Below are 16,363 nucleotides of genomic sequence, written 5' to 3' on the forward strand. Positions count from 1 at the left end.
TAATGATTGCAATCGTTTATATCCACATCAGACCGAATATACTTCTGCATCTGCACAAATTCATGTGGATGTCAGAGTGTTCGTGGGATATGGTTGGCAGAGGGTTCACACATTGGTGCGTGGATGCCAGGCGTAAGATGAAAGATTAGTCTGTTTTATATTCTGAAGATAATGCGGTACAGTTCGCTTGATTGCATAACTCGTAGGTGTTATCTGATAGATTGACACTGTGCTGTGAAAGTTGGGAGGAAGGGATACCGATTTTCAATCCGTTTCTTTTACATCAATGTCTATGTCATGTCATGATTTGTATATATAGAGAGAAGAAAGTCTACAGAAAGATTCAAAATAGGAGGAACAGGATTGGTCAGGGATTGATCTCAGGTACCTTCTGCATACGAATCAGAAGAGGTAGCCACTAAAGCACCAAGCCCGTCCACACTGCACCTACATACTACGCGTTTAGTATCATACAGGCGTATCTACATTGATCGATTTCTCTTCATCGATTTTCTCTTCGGATTATTCCGGGAATTGCGACCAATAATCGGACGATCTCTCGGTGTATTTCGGAAAATGACGACTAGGACTATTTTCTAAAACAACAAAAACATCCGAAAAGGATTTGCCGGCCAAGTTACTAACCGAAGAGAAACTCGATGAAGAGAAATCGATCATTGTAGATACGCCCGTATGATACTAAGTGCGAGATATGTATGTAACGGTTGGCATAAAAAAATTTAGCTTAATTCAGTTTTATTCGTGAGTTTAATGCTTCACTGGAGACAATTTCTCATTTATGGCAGTTATCGATCGTCTACTGTACCAAAAAAAAACATTTCACTCGTATTCACCACTCTTAACTTGTAGGTACTGGACAACGATGCTGGGTCATTAGGCCGAAGGTCATTAGGCCGAATGGTCATCAGGACAAATTGAAAGTTGGCCGTTGTTTTTACCTTTTCCAACAATTTTTTCCAAAAACTAGTTTAACAATAAAATTAGAAAGAATAGCCCCTGTTTTAAAGAAGGAGAAATTTATGAATCGAATATCAGCAGTTTCAGCTCCAAAAACAATTTTAGCAATGATACTAAAAAGAACAGCCTATATTTAAAAGAAGGAAATATTCATGGGAAAAATATCAGTAGATTTAGCATCAATAAAGTATCTTCGTGCCTGTCACACGATACACACATGCAAAATTATCATTTGCAGAGGAAGCTCTCAGTTAATAACTGTGGAAGTGTTCAGTTCATAGAAGCAGTGGAAGTGTTCAGCTGAGAAGCAGGCTTTGTCTCAGTGGGGACGTAACGGCAAGAAGAAGACCCAATGACCATTCGGCCTGATGACCATTCGGCCGAATGGCCTGACACCCTGGACCACATTGTTAGCTGGCAATCACGGACAGTATCAGTAATCGTTTTGCATCGTCTTCCATGTGGCTTCTTCTATTATTTCCTGTCGCTGTTTCCAATGCGCCTTCTCTTATCGACCGCGAGTGCGTGCTGCGCTTGGGCGAAGCAGTTTCTTTCAGATTGTCAGCACAGAAAATTCGACTTTCTAGAATCGAGCTAGATAGTGGTGACAGAACACGGGGAGGGCGGTCCGGCGCGGGGAAAACTGATAAGCCTCGCAGGATCGTACGACCCGGCAGCGCCGGCTGCGATTGGTGGATTTTTTGGGCAGTGGCAGTTATGGTTTGCTTGGATTATGCGCTGGAGGGCGATTGCTCGAGTGTTGATTTTTTTTTTTCAACAAAATATGTTTTTGCAACTCTGTCAATCAAGTTCTCCCGGGGCAAAAAAGAAAACGTTGTTTTTATTTTATTGATGGTTCGCAAATATGGGCTTTCAGGGGAGACACGTGATGCAATGGAGCCATGCTATGGGGGGTTCTTGGGTTTGGAGAAGATGAATTAATTCGGTTCGTGAGGTTATTTGAAGCGATAATGCTTGTTACGTGATAGAGATGGCGTTTGAGGTAAATGGCAATTACTTATGACAAATGGAAAGATACTCTCTGGCATCTGTATCAGTCTGCTCACCTCCGGCAAGAAGTCATCTCAATTGTCGATTCGACAGTTTGTTTGAACGGTAAGTCAAAAACAGCTCTAACATGATTATTTTACCTTCGAAAATTTTTTATTTTGACATCTTAACTTTTTATAGTAGATTGATTCATTTACTCTAGGCGATTATTCAAGTGTCAAATCACGACTATCGATAATACCGTCAAGGCGCCATTCACCGTGGGGGCTCCATTCACCGTGTTCCTTCGAATATTTTTTCATTATTTCCATATTATGATTGAATGATACGACAATTTCCCTTCAATTTCACCAATACAACACTAATGTATTGTTACCATGTCAAAAAGCTCATTAGAAACATTTAAAAGTATCATTTTGACACTAAAGTGTGTTTACATGAAGCGGGTTTCTGCTCGTTCACTGCATTCATAGTGAAAAAACGAAAACTGCGCTAAGGTGATTTAAGCGATAAACTAAATGTAGTAACGTTTTTATTCCACCAAGAAGCAATTAAATTCACATATTAGGTATGTATTTTGCATTACCGAAGTAAGTTTAACAAAAAAGTACGATTACTCGTACTTTTTAATTGAAACAAAAAGGCACGGTAAATGGGTACCCTAAAAATCAATGGTCTCCATTCACCGTGCCCCATATTGTCCCATATATCTAGAGAAAATCGAAAATTTGAACAATCGTTTTTCTAATAAAATCTTGCAAGTTATTACTTGAAATGAATTTAAACGAAGAAAATTTGCTTGGCTGGGTTGTTTTGATCATTTTCAAACAAAGTAAAAAAAAATTCCTCATACACGGTGAATGGGTCCCTACTACCACGGTGAATGGTGACCTACCACGGAATTAGGCGACCCTACTACCTTTTACTAATTGTACTATATCATCAAATTTTGTGAAAAATTTTCTACTTCTGTGGATATTGCTTTAATTTTAACCTATAATGAAGGCAATTAAAAGCGGCACCAACAATGTTTATAAGACTAGTGTCAAATGACAGCCCTTATTTGCCCCAAATCGTCTTAGATCCACGGTGAATGGTGCCTTGACGGTACTTCAACCCATTCCCACCGGAATCAAGAATCAAATAAATCATCCATCCTTATCAACGTCTCCAACTGACCTTACCGGAAATAGTTTACCCTTTTCGATGGTGTCACGTTCGTAGCTCGAAATTCCCACACCTCGTCGCCACATGGCGTAGTCGCGTCGTCGTCGTCGTCTTCGTCATCCAGTTGACATTCATCCACTTGCAATCCTATCACTTTCACATGGTCCACTGCACGAATTTATGCTGGCCTGCTTACTCTCACAGGAAATTTGACGTTTGAGAGGTGCAGACACCGCTCAAACGTCAAATTTCGTGTGAGAGTAAGCAGGCCAGAATAAATTCGTGCAGTAATCCATAGCGCAGCTGAACCTATGTCGCGTCGTCCACTATCTGCTCCACCGTTTTCGTTGGTCGTGATGTGTGTCACTCGGTGGGCGAGTGTGCGATTGCATCAGGTCTACCGGTCACAAATCCGCGCCGTCGAGAACCGGGGAGCAGCAGCAGGCTGCCGCGCGCCGTTCGACTGTGGATTTGGATGGATGCACAGCACACACAAAAAAACTACTGTCCTTATCAGGTCGTCTAGTCTAGGCTATAGCAACGAAACGGGAATCCGAAATGAATACCTTTGGTGTTGCTTTGCGGTGTGATCTGACATGTTTTTTGTCATTGGAAGTAGGGATGACACAGTTTTCCATATGATCAATTAACAACCGTTTCAATTATTTTATTTGTTTAGCTCTGCATGGTTACCAAGCTAATACTGAGTCATCAGCAGTACGCTACAAAACTTCCTAGCCAGCTCCTACACTACCCAGATCAATCTAATCTTTCTCCCAAAAGGTGTACACACATCTTTACAGCCATATTAAATAAATGCTGTGCCGATTTACGAAACACCAAATGTTTTGTCGTCAATGAAACATACAAATTGACCGAACCTGTTGAAAATTAAACCCCGGCTCTCCGCACGACACTTTTTTTTATAAAATGGGGAAATTTGCTGATCAGATTGTTAGATGTTACGAATCGTAGCAACCTATGAGTTTATATGAACTTGTCATTAGAATGAAAATATATTAGTCTTTAGTAAACCGTCAATCAGTTCAGTCAAACACCTCCGAATACCCAATAGGTGGGGGACCGAAGCAAGCGAAACGTGGAAGTTTCTGGAAGCGCCATGGAATGAAGCTGAATAATTCCAAGTACTCGGTGTGGAAATTCAAGGCGGAAATGCTGCTGACTCGAGAGGACATGTGAAAGTACATCGAGGATGAAGCCCCGGAGCCCCTGACAGACGTCTGGAAGAGAGGTGACAGCAAAGCAAGAGTGATGATTACGCTGCTGGTGGAGGACCCCCTGATTCGTGATACGAAGACGGCCAAGGAAGCATGGGAAAACATCCAGAAGCACCACCAGAAGACATCCCTCTGCTCGAAGGTTGCGGTCCTGAAGAGAATCTGCAACAAAACGTATAAGGACGGGGACGACATGCAGAACCATTTGTTCGAGCTGGATGAGCTGTTTGGTAAACTGTCGTGCGTTGGACTGGACCTGGGTGAACCGCTGATGGTTGCACTATTGCTAAGGAGCCTGCCCGATTCGTTCGATACGTTGACGACGGCCCTCGAGAGCCGTTCCGATGACGAGTTGAAACTGGAGCTGGTCAAAAGCAAGCTGCTGGATAAAATGGCAAAACGGAACCACGGATCGGTGAATTCAGCGTTGAAGGCCAATTTTTCAAAGAAAAAGAAGACGATTGTGTGCCATTTTTGCCAGAAAATTGACCACAAGCAGAAGGAGTGCAAGTTGTACGCCAAGGAGACGGAATCGGAGAAAGGTTGTTCGCCGAAAGCAAAAACGGCACGCAGTGAAGACGCGGTAACGTTCGCCCTGATGGCGGGAGGACAAGCGGATTCAGGTGAGTGAATTGTGGACTCGGGGGCATCCCGGCACATGTGCGGCGAGCGAGGATTTTTCGAGGATCTCAACGAAAGCCCCGTAAAATCTGTCAGCCTGGCAGATGGAAAACTTGCGAAGGTGGAAGGCGTCGGCTCAGGGCGGTTGTTGTGTTACCATGACGACGGAAAACAACCATCGTTACCCTAGGCAACGTGCTCTACGTACCAAGCTTGAAAATCAACCTCCTCTCTGTACCCAAGCTCGTTGAGAAAGGCGCCGCAGTGACGTTCGATGAGGTAGGATGCCGGATTCTCGTCGGTGGCCAACTAGCAGCGGCCGCGGTCAAAATTGGAGGACTCTACAAGGTGAGAACAACGAAAGAAGTGACGATGGCTGCGAAGGACCACCACAACGTGGACTGCCAACACGTGTGGCATCGGCGATTTGGGCATCGCGATCCCAATGCGCTCGAAGCGATGGTTAACAAGAACCTGGTGAACGGACTGAAGCTGTACGATTGCGGAGTGCAAGAGGGATGCGACTGCTGCCAGAAAGCGAAAATGAGTCGGAAACCGTTTCCGAAATCGGTGGAGAGGAAATCCACTGCTGTGCTCGACCTCGTGCACACCGACGTTTGCGGCCCTGTGGAAAACGTGTCGGTGTCAGGGTGCCGATATTTCATGACCATCATCGACGACTACAGTAGGTTTTGAGAAAGTTCTACAGACAAGAAGGGATTCGGGCGCAATTCATCGCAAGCTACTCTCCTCAGCAGAATGGTGTTGCCGAGAGAAAGAACCGGTAGATGAGCCGGTGCATGCTGTTCGATGCCAAACTTCCAGAGTGCTACTGGGCTGTCAATCAAGAACCGTTGGATAATTTGGACAGCGATAATGAACACCTGGACGATGAAAATTGTGGGTACGACACTGCAGACGATTCAATGCTGGATGAAGGCGCTACGTTTCCCCGGAGATCGATCCGTCAAACCAAGCGCGATACCGCGAAACGATTGGCATGGTTTTGCATTCGGATGCTGAGCCACGAAGCTACGAAGAAGCAATGGCCAGTCCGGAAAGTGTATTCTGGAAGACTGCGATGGACGAGGAATTCCGTTCTCTGATAGAAAACGATACGTGGGAGCCCAGCCAGCATTTTGGTTGCTATATCGAAATTGCAACTGAACTAGTCACACATATATAGCACCAAAGAAAGCGTATTCAATGCACGAAACAGGCATATACATACTCAAGTGAAGGCCATATCGAAACATATATACGATTACTGCGATTCCATCCAACATATTTTACGATTTCTCGAAAAATTTCTACGATTTCACCAATTTTGTCCGTCTAAATATACGATTATGCATGATCTTATTACGATTGAGAGTACCAATATACGACTCAAGATTTTCAAATAAAAAAAAAACAATTGGTGCTCAGTGGGAATCAAACTTAGGTCCTTTGATAGGTAACTGCGCGTTATCTCTATTGGCTATACTGCCAAGTTGAAAATAGAGAGTTCAAAGTGAATGGCATGAAACGAATAAAAATTAGTATGATACGGTGCGAGACTTGTGGTGGGAGCGTTGTTGTTGTGCATTGTGTGGCACCAAAAGTGGTGCCGTGCAAGAGGCCCGGAATTCACATCGTTGTTGGAATCTATACATCACTTATTGTAAGTCATTTGCTAGTATGAAAAACTATATATTTGGTTGAAATTATTGCTACCATGTTTGGAATGTGTCGACAACAACAAAATACAAATTAGTGATGAATAACATTTTTTTCTTTTTCTCCGTCATACAAATATGTAAACAAAACCATTTACGATTTCCGAGTTTAAGATACGACTATTAAAAGTGCAGTAACAATCATATGCGACTGTAACAATGAATATACGATTTCTACGATTTCATTCACTTGGAATACGACGCAAGTGTGACGCAAACGATCAATATACAGCATTGTTATAGTTATATACGATTTCACCGATTTTCATCATACCTTTACTGCCCCCACTCGCATAACAGTCCCATATGAATAGGAAACCCAGCAAAGATGGGACTGTTATGCGAGTGGGGGCAGTTTAGGTAGGTAGCAAGCTCGATTTAGCAGATTCATATACGATGTGAAGCGACGATTTCCACGATTCAAAGAAATCATATATAGGGTCATATACCATTTGGGCAGGTGTACCTATTTTGGGCACTTGCTGTTATAACTAAGTAAATTTCAAACCGATTGATTTGAATTTTTGTATAGAGTTAGGCACGTACAGTATCTAACTCTGTACAAAAATTCAAATCAATCGGTTTGAGATTTACTTAGTTATAGCGGCAAGTGTCCAAAATAGGTATACCTGCCCAAATGGTACAAAACCCTACGATCACGGGGGTGAATCTTCATCACGAAAAGAGCCGCTCGATTGATTGCTGGACACTAGCGAACCTGGTGGTGGAAAGCAAGCTTTTTTGTACAGCGAGCATAGGGCGGGAGCGAGGCACGCTTTGATTATTTTTTTATTTTTCTAAGGAAATTCATTCCAATCTAGTTCTCCAAGTGAAAATTTAACGACGTCCACCTCGAAACTTCAAATTTGTTCTAAGATACACATCTGTTCTGTGCTACGATGCTAGCGAACTTGCAGCTTGACACTAAGAATGTATGTTTTTTTCAAGATTCTATCCGATTCTGCGCGATCCTACCGATAGTATCTCGCACCTTTTATGATCGGAGACGACTATATGAAACATTATCGCAATTGAAATATAATTTGGCATGAAAAGCGATTTTACGCAATCATTGTCAACAAATATACATATTATTATACAATTCTGATTTAATATATAAAAATATACGTATTTTTTACACAATGATTTACGATATGTGGTTGGCTGGGTAGCTAATCTGGGCAAAACTGGTAAAGAGAAATAATTTCTACCTTTCAACCACAGCTCACATACCTACTACGTTATCTTCAGAGTTAGAAAAAAACACGATTTTGCTACGGATTTGAATTAACGCCGCAAATCATGAATACTATACGTCCGTAGTGTTCTATCTTCCTTTTCTCCAATATCCAAACTAGGCAACGTAAAAACGCACAGGCACTATCACTTGCATTCGACTTGCATAGCTTTTTCTTGAATCCAAGGCCTTCGATCTTGCAGCAAATGTGGAACCGCGTCTCGGTCCGCGTCCGTTTTATCATATCGGTTTGAAATCCGCATCCTCGTCGCCAAATGTAGTAACGGAACTGCATCGGTTGGTGGTTGGATTAAGAATAATTTATTTATCTCATGTTGTTAGTACATTTACTATTACATGGTTGCTTAGATGCAACACTGGGGCTATATTTTTTCAAGATTCTGGGGCACTTTCTTTCAAAATTTTTAATTATCGATGAATCTCTCACTATATTCTGGGCAAATTTGAATTTTGGAGAATCCCTCGCATAGATTTTGTGATGCCTTTTGGGGTTCAGAAGAAATCCTGCTCAGCATTCTATGAGAACCCCAGTTGTTGCTGCCAACACTGCCGCCCGTGATGTCAATCAATAATTCGTAACATTCTGTTTTCTGTATTCTGGAGCAGTTGCTCCCAGAAATCCCTTTCAGGATTCTGGGGGAGTCCCTCTTAGTAATAATGGAAAATCCATAACAAGATTATGGGAGGATTCTCTTCAGATTCTGGTGTAACAATTTAAAGTGTTCTAGAGGAATCACTCTCAGATATCTGGGAAAATCCCTTTCAGGAGTTTAGGGAACTCCTTTCAAAGATTCTGGGATCTGCAGTAATTTTTATCAGGTTTTGCTCAGAATTCTAGAGAATCTTTCTCAGGATGCTGGGGAAGTCCACTCTAGAAGTTTTCATAATCCCTATCAAATTTTCGGAAAAATCCTTCTTAGGTTTCTAGATATATTTCTCTTAAGAATCTGGAAGAATCCGTCTTATGATCCCTCTCAGGATTCTGGTAGAACTATTCTCAGCATTCGAAAGGATTCCACTCAGGATTTTAGGAGAATTCTGGAAGAATATCTAAAAGGATTCTGGAGGAATTCTTCTCAGGGAATTCCATCTCCCAGATTTCTGAGAGCGTATATCTCAGGTTACTTTGGCAGTCTTGTCCAGTATTTTGAGTTAACCTTTCCCAGGATTCTGAAGAAATCCTCCTTTTCAGAATTCTTGATCGTATCTTTTAAGTTTCTTGGGAAATTCATCTTAGAATTCCGAAAATCTTGTGTGAGAATCTCTCTAAGTATTCTAGACGAATTTATCTCAAAAATGGGAAAGAACCGGAATTCCTAACAGGATTCTGGGAAGATTTATCTTTGGGTTCTTGGATAATCCTTTTTTGGATTTTGGATCATTTTGGGAGCATCCCTTAGGGTTCTGGGACAAGCTGTCACAAGATTCTGGGAGAATTCCTCTCGGGATTCTGAGACATTCCGTCTCATAGATATGGAGTAATCTCTCTCAGGATTCCAGGGAAATCCTTATTCAGAGAGAATTTTTACCAAGATACCGGAAAAGTCTTGCTTTCTTTTTATTTTCAGCACTCTGAAGAAATCTCTTACATAATTCTAGAGGAATGTTGGAGGAGTCTCTTTAAAGATTCTGGGAGATTTCTCTCAGCAGTCTGCATAAATTTATCTCAGGATCTCAAGATTTTTCTTTCGATTCAAAAAAATTGTTTTTTTCAGAATGCATTGTCTTAACGTTGTATCCATTTTCGAATCAGTGTCGCGAAATGTACGATATGCAATCTCAAATTTGGATATTGAATTTATATCGACAAATAAAACATACCATGAACTTGAACTACATGCAGCAAACGAATCATTTATAGTATTGTAATATTTAATAATATCGAATCGATGTGAAAACATCGATTCAAAGCATTCGATTAAATCGGTGAATCGATTCGAATCGATTCTCGAATCGGCTGACCCGATTCGAATCGATTTTCAAAAATCGATGTCCAAGCCAGATTTGCCCAATGCTAATTGTGGCTTACTATTGTTGATTATGTCTTGTCTTAATGATGTTGATCAAATAAATGTATGTATGTATGCGTAGTGATTCTTCCCTACTTTATCTTCAACACATTAATGACTAATCCGATTCGCCTGGCTGAATCCGTATTCGTGCATGATCTGCCATAGCTGGTCTCGATCAATTGTTCAATCAGTAGGTTGGCTACAGAGGCACGTTCCCCTCCATTTGGGAAATTTATGCCATAGCTGTTCTTGATCGATTGTATCATACACCGATTTAAAATCGACGAACAAGTGATATGTGGGCACGTTGTATTCGCGGTATTTTTGTAATACCTGACGGATGGCGAACATCTGGTCCGTTGTAGCGCGATCACCTATGAATCCTGCCTGATGTTATCCCACGAACTGTCTTCCAATCGGTGCTTGACGGCGGTTTAACATATGAGAGAGTATCTTGTAGGCAGCGCTCAATATTTTGATCCCACAATCCAACTTGTCGCCTTTTTTGTGGATGGGCCACACGACATCTGACGCCGTTATTGACTTATTCAAGTTTAGAATTCTCGGAGGTGCACCTTGGAACGTTAAGCTACTCCCAAGCTTCTTTTATTGATTCCTTGTACAATTTTGACTGTTCTGATCAATCATGAAGTAGCAACTACAAATTGTACGGTCATCTATGCTCATGCTCATGATTAGAATTGGATATTATAATTTTAACTTCTCGTTAGAGGAAATGTCATTATTCCCAATATAATAGGGTGCATATTTTACGACATCACTAGCTAAGAGAAAACGTCCACGTCTCGCGTTCACGCTAGCTTTGCTGCAACGTCGGCTACATTTGAACAAGTTTGGGTATATTCGAAATATATAAAAACATCTCACCCAACGGCGATGGCTCGACGCGGTAAGAGCCCGGGGCGCCACTATCACTGTGTTTTGAATTTTGAGGAGCGGCCGGTTGATAAGCCTGTTCATATGCTCACATGCTTACTTTTCGATTTTTTTTCATCCTGCCTGTTTCGAGAATCAGACTTAACTACTGGCTGGTTTGGAAATATTCTTCCGCTGCGATCAGCACTTTCCCGTCAGTCTGAGTCGGATCGTGCCGGGAAAAAGTCGCGAGTCGTGATAGTGTGCCCGCTATTTAAATATCGTTGCGCGCGACGTAACAGGAAAAGCGAAGCCGTGCCTTATCCCACGTTGTTTAGGAAGGAATGGGAGAGAAAAAAACAGTTTCAACAAGTGCGAGGTGGCTGACGGTGTGAAGGCGGTTTGGTCCCTTCCCTTCAGCCTAATTAGCTTTTAATAAATCCTGACCGCAGCATCCGCCCAGGACGACCGGCCGGTGCGGTGTTGGAAGAAGCAGGGATAACAAACAAGTGGCTGGGACGTCGGTTATGGTTAGGGTAGCTGTGGCATAATTTGCATCGCAAACAACTTTTTTTTTCATCTCGTGTTGCCCCCTCTTGGTTCATTACGGAGTGGAGGTGAGAAAAACGCGAAAAGCCACAAAAAAGCACGTGAAAGTGGATTATAAGCATAATATTGATTGAGAGAGGGGTGTGAGGGATTCGCTAGGGAGCAGTTATTAAAAAAAAGGCGAGCAGTAGGCGACGTGAAACGAGGGCGAAGGAACCAGAAAGGACCCTCACAAAGTTGGCGGCGCCCAATTGGGTGGTTTCTATCTACCGCGGAAAAGTGGTGAAAAGGTGAATTTTTGGTGCAAGTGTTGGAATCGGATTCCGTGGTGGTTGGTTGAAAACGTTGAAAACTGAATCGTCGAAGTTGCCGCAATAAGAAAAAAGTTCACAATCATGGGAAGTGCAGCGAAAGTGGAGCAATCATCTCGAAGAATGCTGAGCAATCAGAGCAGTAACGATTCGATGGAGATGCAGAAACGGTGCCATTTGGGCGAGAAATGGATCGCCGTGTTGTTCACAGTTGTGGGTAAGTCAAGCTTGTCGCTTTGGAAGCAGAAACCGATATTTTTTACTTTTTTTTTGCTGAAAGTGTTTGATGTACAGAAAATAAAGGTCCACAGATGGACTATTGTTTTATTGATCTGTCTCGGGTGAGATTCGACCCTAGGTCCTAAATAGAAGAGTTTGGTTAGTACACATTTGTGAAGTAGAAGCTGGTGGATGTGCTTGTGATATGGTGTATGATGTGACGTTATGGTCGTAACATCATAACGCAGTCGATTTCAATAAAACATGTATTGTAGATTGGTGAGCTAGGTCCATATTTTCCTACAAAACAATATGTATGTATTGTATTGTTGTATTATATCAGTATTTATTTTATTAACAAGATTTTTAGCCCGATGCTACCCAAGTAACCAGAAGTTCGGATAAGAGGGTACTTTATAAGCTAAGCAGCTTGTTGGAGGATTCTACTTAGCCTTCTAAGCAGCTTCTGATAAAACTTTTTCAAAATGAATGTGAAAACAAAAATGTACTTTCCAGATTCACCACAGCCTGAGTTAGTTGTTTTTTATTGCGTGAAACGTGACCAATCTTACTGTATATGATACACTCCTGGAGAAGATTTGAACTGGGTCCTCCTGCGTGATTCCCTGCTGCCATACCGCTGTGCTGTTGTAGATACTTGTCATGATAAAGTTAACTGCGTTACTGCACAAGTTTACCAATCTAGGTGTCGACAAGGCATTGGTTCAAGTCAGATTTCACAATTAGGTTTTTTAATTAGTGTTTTAGGATAATAAATTAGCTTCGTTTGCAAACTTAAACTTTCAGTGTACCATAATCCGGGGTAGCATTGATCAGAATTCTCGATCTTTCTTGAATAATTCTCTTGTTAAAGCAAACGTTTCATGTTTTATATTTTTAAAACAAGTACTGACCCTCTGAGTATGTGCTAAGCTACTCTAAAAAGTATTGTGAAATTTCAAATCATGTTAAAATAAGCTTTTCAATCTATTTTTTGATTTTGTTGATTTGGTGTAACATCAATCACCTAAGATAACAATGTACATTTGTGCTGAATGTGTTGTTCAAATTCTTACAAGTTATGCACTTTTTGAGTTATTTTAGGATTAAAATCCTCTAAACCGCCTAGATGTATGCAATTACTTAAGGAATTAATAGCCTACTTTGAATCGTACATTTTGTTGAAAAATAGTAGTTTTATAAAGGTTTGTTTTATTAAATCAAAATCTAGGATGTCATATTTAAGATGTTTGACCATGCATCCCATTGCGTTACGGAACACAGTTAAGGAAAAATCGATATATTTCAATGTTTATGAAATTCAATTTTCATGAATTCCATGTCAATTAATAGCTCAATAACAGCAGATTACGAAAAACCATTCGTGAGCAGAAACTGATTCAATGAAAAATGCTTGTTTGGACATTTCACGAGATCGGTCAAGTCGATCAATGTTACCCCGTTTTACGGTACTTAAAGTATCGAATCTGTTTTTCCCCCTGAACATTCATCTGTTTTGACGACCTATAAGCTGCAATCATACAATTAGTAGATTGATCTCCAGGGGTTTTCTACTAGGATAACAAATTTAGTAACAAGTTGATTTAGTGGACAATAAATACAAATGCATTTTAAGATTACGATTAGCACTGTCGAGATCTCTTTTGTATTAAAATCTGCCTTATCACCAACTATTGTTTCATCACTTCCATCACATATTCGCTCGTTCTCAATGACGGATGAACAAACGATAGTGTCATTCCCCTTGCCTGTTTTTCTCCTAGCAAGCATCAGTGACAGCAAGCATCACGTCGAGGTTACCAGTGTGATGCTGTCTCACCGAGGAGTGGAGCTTTGGTGGAGTAAGTCGCCTGATCGTGAGTCTCGTATAATGCCAAGTGATTCTACTGTAGTTTGCTGTAGAAGGCTGGGAACGGATGTTTCCGGTGGGCTACGCAATATCCACAGTTAGTTGGGTTCCCACCAATATGTTTGGTTCACGTCGATGATTTCATAAGCAAATAGAGTAAATCAGACACTTACCTTGTTAGACTTGAGTATAAACTAGTGTGACCAGTTATATTCCTTTGGGTATATTCAGAATGGAAAATGGGTACTTCCACGATAATGTGGAACCAAGAAGGTTAACAATAACAATTCAGTTGTCGCATTCGATTAGAACACACGCGTTTCTTCTCTGTTCCGTACATCACCGTTTATAGGTTATGAGCCCAACCCTAGCCCCATACGAATGCACGTTTGAATACGTTTACACTAAATTCTGTTTTTACGCGATGGATGCGTTCGCGCAAAAAAAGATCGTGTAAAAAAAGTTCGCGTAACTTCGAGAAATCGCGCAAAAAAATCCAAAGGAAATTTTTTTTTACGCGATTTGCCCTCCGCAAATGATCAAAATCGCGTAAAAAAAAGTCGCGTAACTTCGAGAAAATCGCGTAAAAAAAGTCGTGCAAAATAAAATCGCGTAAAAAAAAGTCGTGTAAAAAAAGAATTTAGTGTAAACAAGTTTTACGGCGGTCGGAAGAATTTGTGAGCAGTGATGGAAGAAAACAAGAAAATGTTCCTCTTTAATGGATCCAACTACGTCAGCTGGTGCTTCTGGATGGAATTTCACCTCGAAGAGTTTCTACGGAGATTAATCTGAAAAATCCTGCAGGCATTGCTCTAGACTCTTGCATGATTGCTTGCTTACTGTGATTAAAGAAGGAATTCTTCCAGATATTCTTTGATATTTCCTCCTGAAATACGTCCACAGTTTGCTTACTTTCTTGGAATTCTTGGTGTACTTTCAGAAAATCATCCAAGAATATTTCTCCAGGATTTTTTTTTCCAAAAAATCGTCAGCAAACTTTTCTAGGAATGCCATCAAGGCTTTTCCGAGGAGTTTCTCCAGCTATCCTGCTATTTATCCAACAAATTCAGCAAAATCAGAAAATTCACTTGGGACTCCTCTAAAAATTTCCTTGAAATTTCTTCAGAATTACCTTTAGGGATTCTTCAGGAATATTAGTAAGGGCTATCATTAGTCCTTAAATAAAAATTTCATCAATAATTCTGGAGAGACTCTTTCGAATAATAAAAAAAAATACAAATATGCTTAATTTTGCGTACACAAAGTATGAAATATTTGCGTTCAGAGATCTGGAGTTCAAAATATGCAGAAGTGATCGAACAGCGGCACGTGTGTAGATCAAAGGGGAATACAGAAAACAAACAAAACGGTATAGGTAATATGATTTTGAATGAAACCACAACTAAAATTATATCATTAAGGGCTGTTTTAGTTCAGAAGGAATTTCTCAGTCTATCTTGATGCATGAAAAAATCCTTGCCTGAATCGCTCAAGAAACCGCTTTTTCTTCGATCGCAGTACGCTGTTGTGTGAATCCCCCTATTGTCTAATTAAAGTTCAAGTTTTTTTTTTATCTGTATTAACGAGAACTCACATTTTGTGAGTTTGTCGGGAGTGGGATTCGATCCCAGGTCCTCGGCGTGATAGTAGTTCAAGTTATCTATCCACCTGTGAGTAAATGGTGCACATTCAGTTTTATTTCCCGAGCTCGGCTGTGCAAATCTCGGTTTCTGAATTTTAACCGAGACTCAGCTAACAAGACGGTAGGTTGCTTAGCAACAGGGCATGTTATACTGATTTTCGTCAATAAGAAGCTGAGATTTCTTCAAAACATTTGACTGACTATTCGGCTGTGCAAATCTCGGCATTCGTAACCCGAGATTCGCATTCTTAATTAAGTGTGTGCAGTACATTCTATTTCAAAACAATTCAAGCCTTAATAGTAGGATGTTGGGGTCAATATGACCCAGACAAGCACACTAAACGTGCACTATGCCACTGTGATGCGAAAATTCTATCGTCTTAGGACGGTTAAACATAATTTGCTGACATAAACTACTTGAAATACCATATCTCTCTGTCGCCTACTAGGTCGGCTATCAGAGACACCCGTAGAGCCAAGAGCAAGAATGACGACTTCTGCGATATCTCTCCGAGCCGAGCCGAGACGAGACCGTATAGTGAATCCAAGCAATCCTTTATTTCCATTGATAAATAACTGGATGCCCGACCAAATGGAGATAACAACATTATTTAAAGTTTTGTTATTTTGTTACAATGGCTTGTGTAACTTTTAACTACTGTGACCCCAGTGACCAAAATATCAAGTTTTTACATGACAATGCAAAAAAATATGTAATAGATTTTAATATAATTTTGTACAAAATTCTAACAAATATTACGATGGCATAAGTATGTTTTGAAATTGTGTTAGAGGAAATTATGCTAATATACGTAATCTAACAAATGTTGCTATATATTTAACGAATAACTAACGAATTTTTTCATAATTCTTTCATGAGAATGACTCGCATA

At 40.7% G+C, this 16,363-nt stretch overlaps 2 protein-coding genes across 2 annotated transcripts in view; both read left to right on the forward strand.

Annotated features, from left to right (window-relative positions):
* Positions 1-16,363, forward strand: part of LOC109412976 (octopamine receptor Oamb-like) — an 841,374-nt gene that overhangs the window by 555,340 nt on the left and 269,671 nt on the right. The gene's annotated exons all lie outside the window — the stretch shown is intronic.
* LOC109428485 (facilitated trehalose transporter Tret1-like) overlaps positions 11,076-16,363 on the forward strand; it is a 34,761-nt gene continuing 29,473 nt past the window's right edge. Inside the window, exon 1 of the mRNA XM_019704262.3 lies at positions 11,076-11,956. Coding sequence (XP_019559807.3) covers positions 11,824-11,956 — 133 coding nt within the window. The 5' untranslated portion in view covers positions 11,076-11,823. The remainder of the gene's footprint in view (positions 11,957-16,363) is intronic.

The sequence above is a fragment of the Aedes albopictus genome, chromosome 1, assembly GCF_035046485.1.
Source record: "Aedes albopictus strain Foshan chromosome 1, AalbF5, whole genome shotgun sequence".
Classification (NCBI taxonomy): Eukaryota; Metazoa; Arthropoda; class Insecta; order Diptera; family Culicidae; genus Aedes; species Aedes albopictus.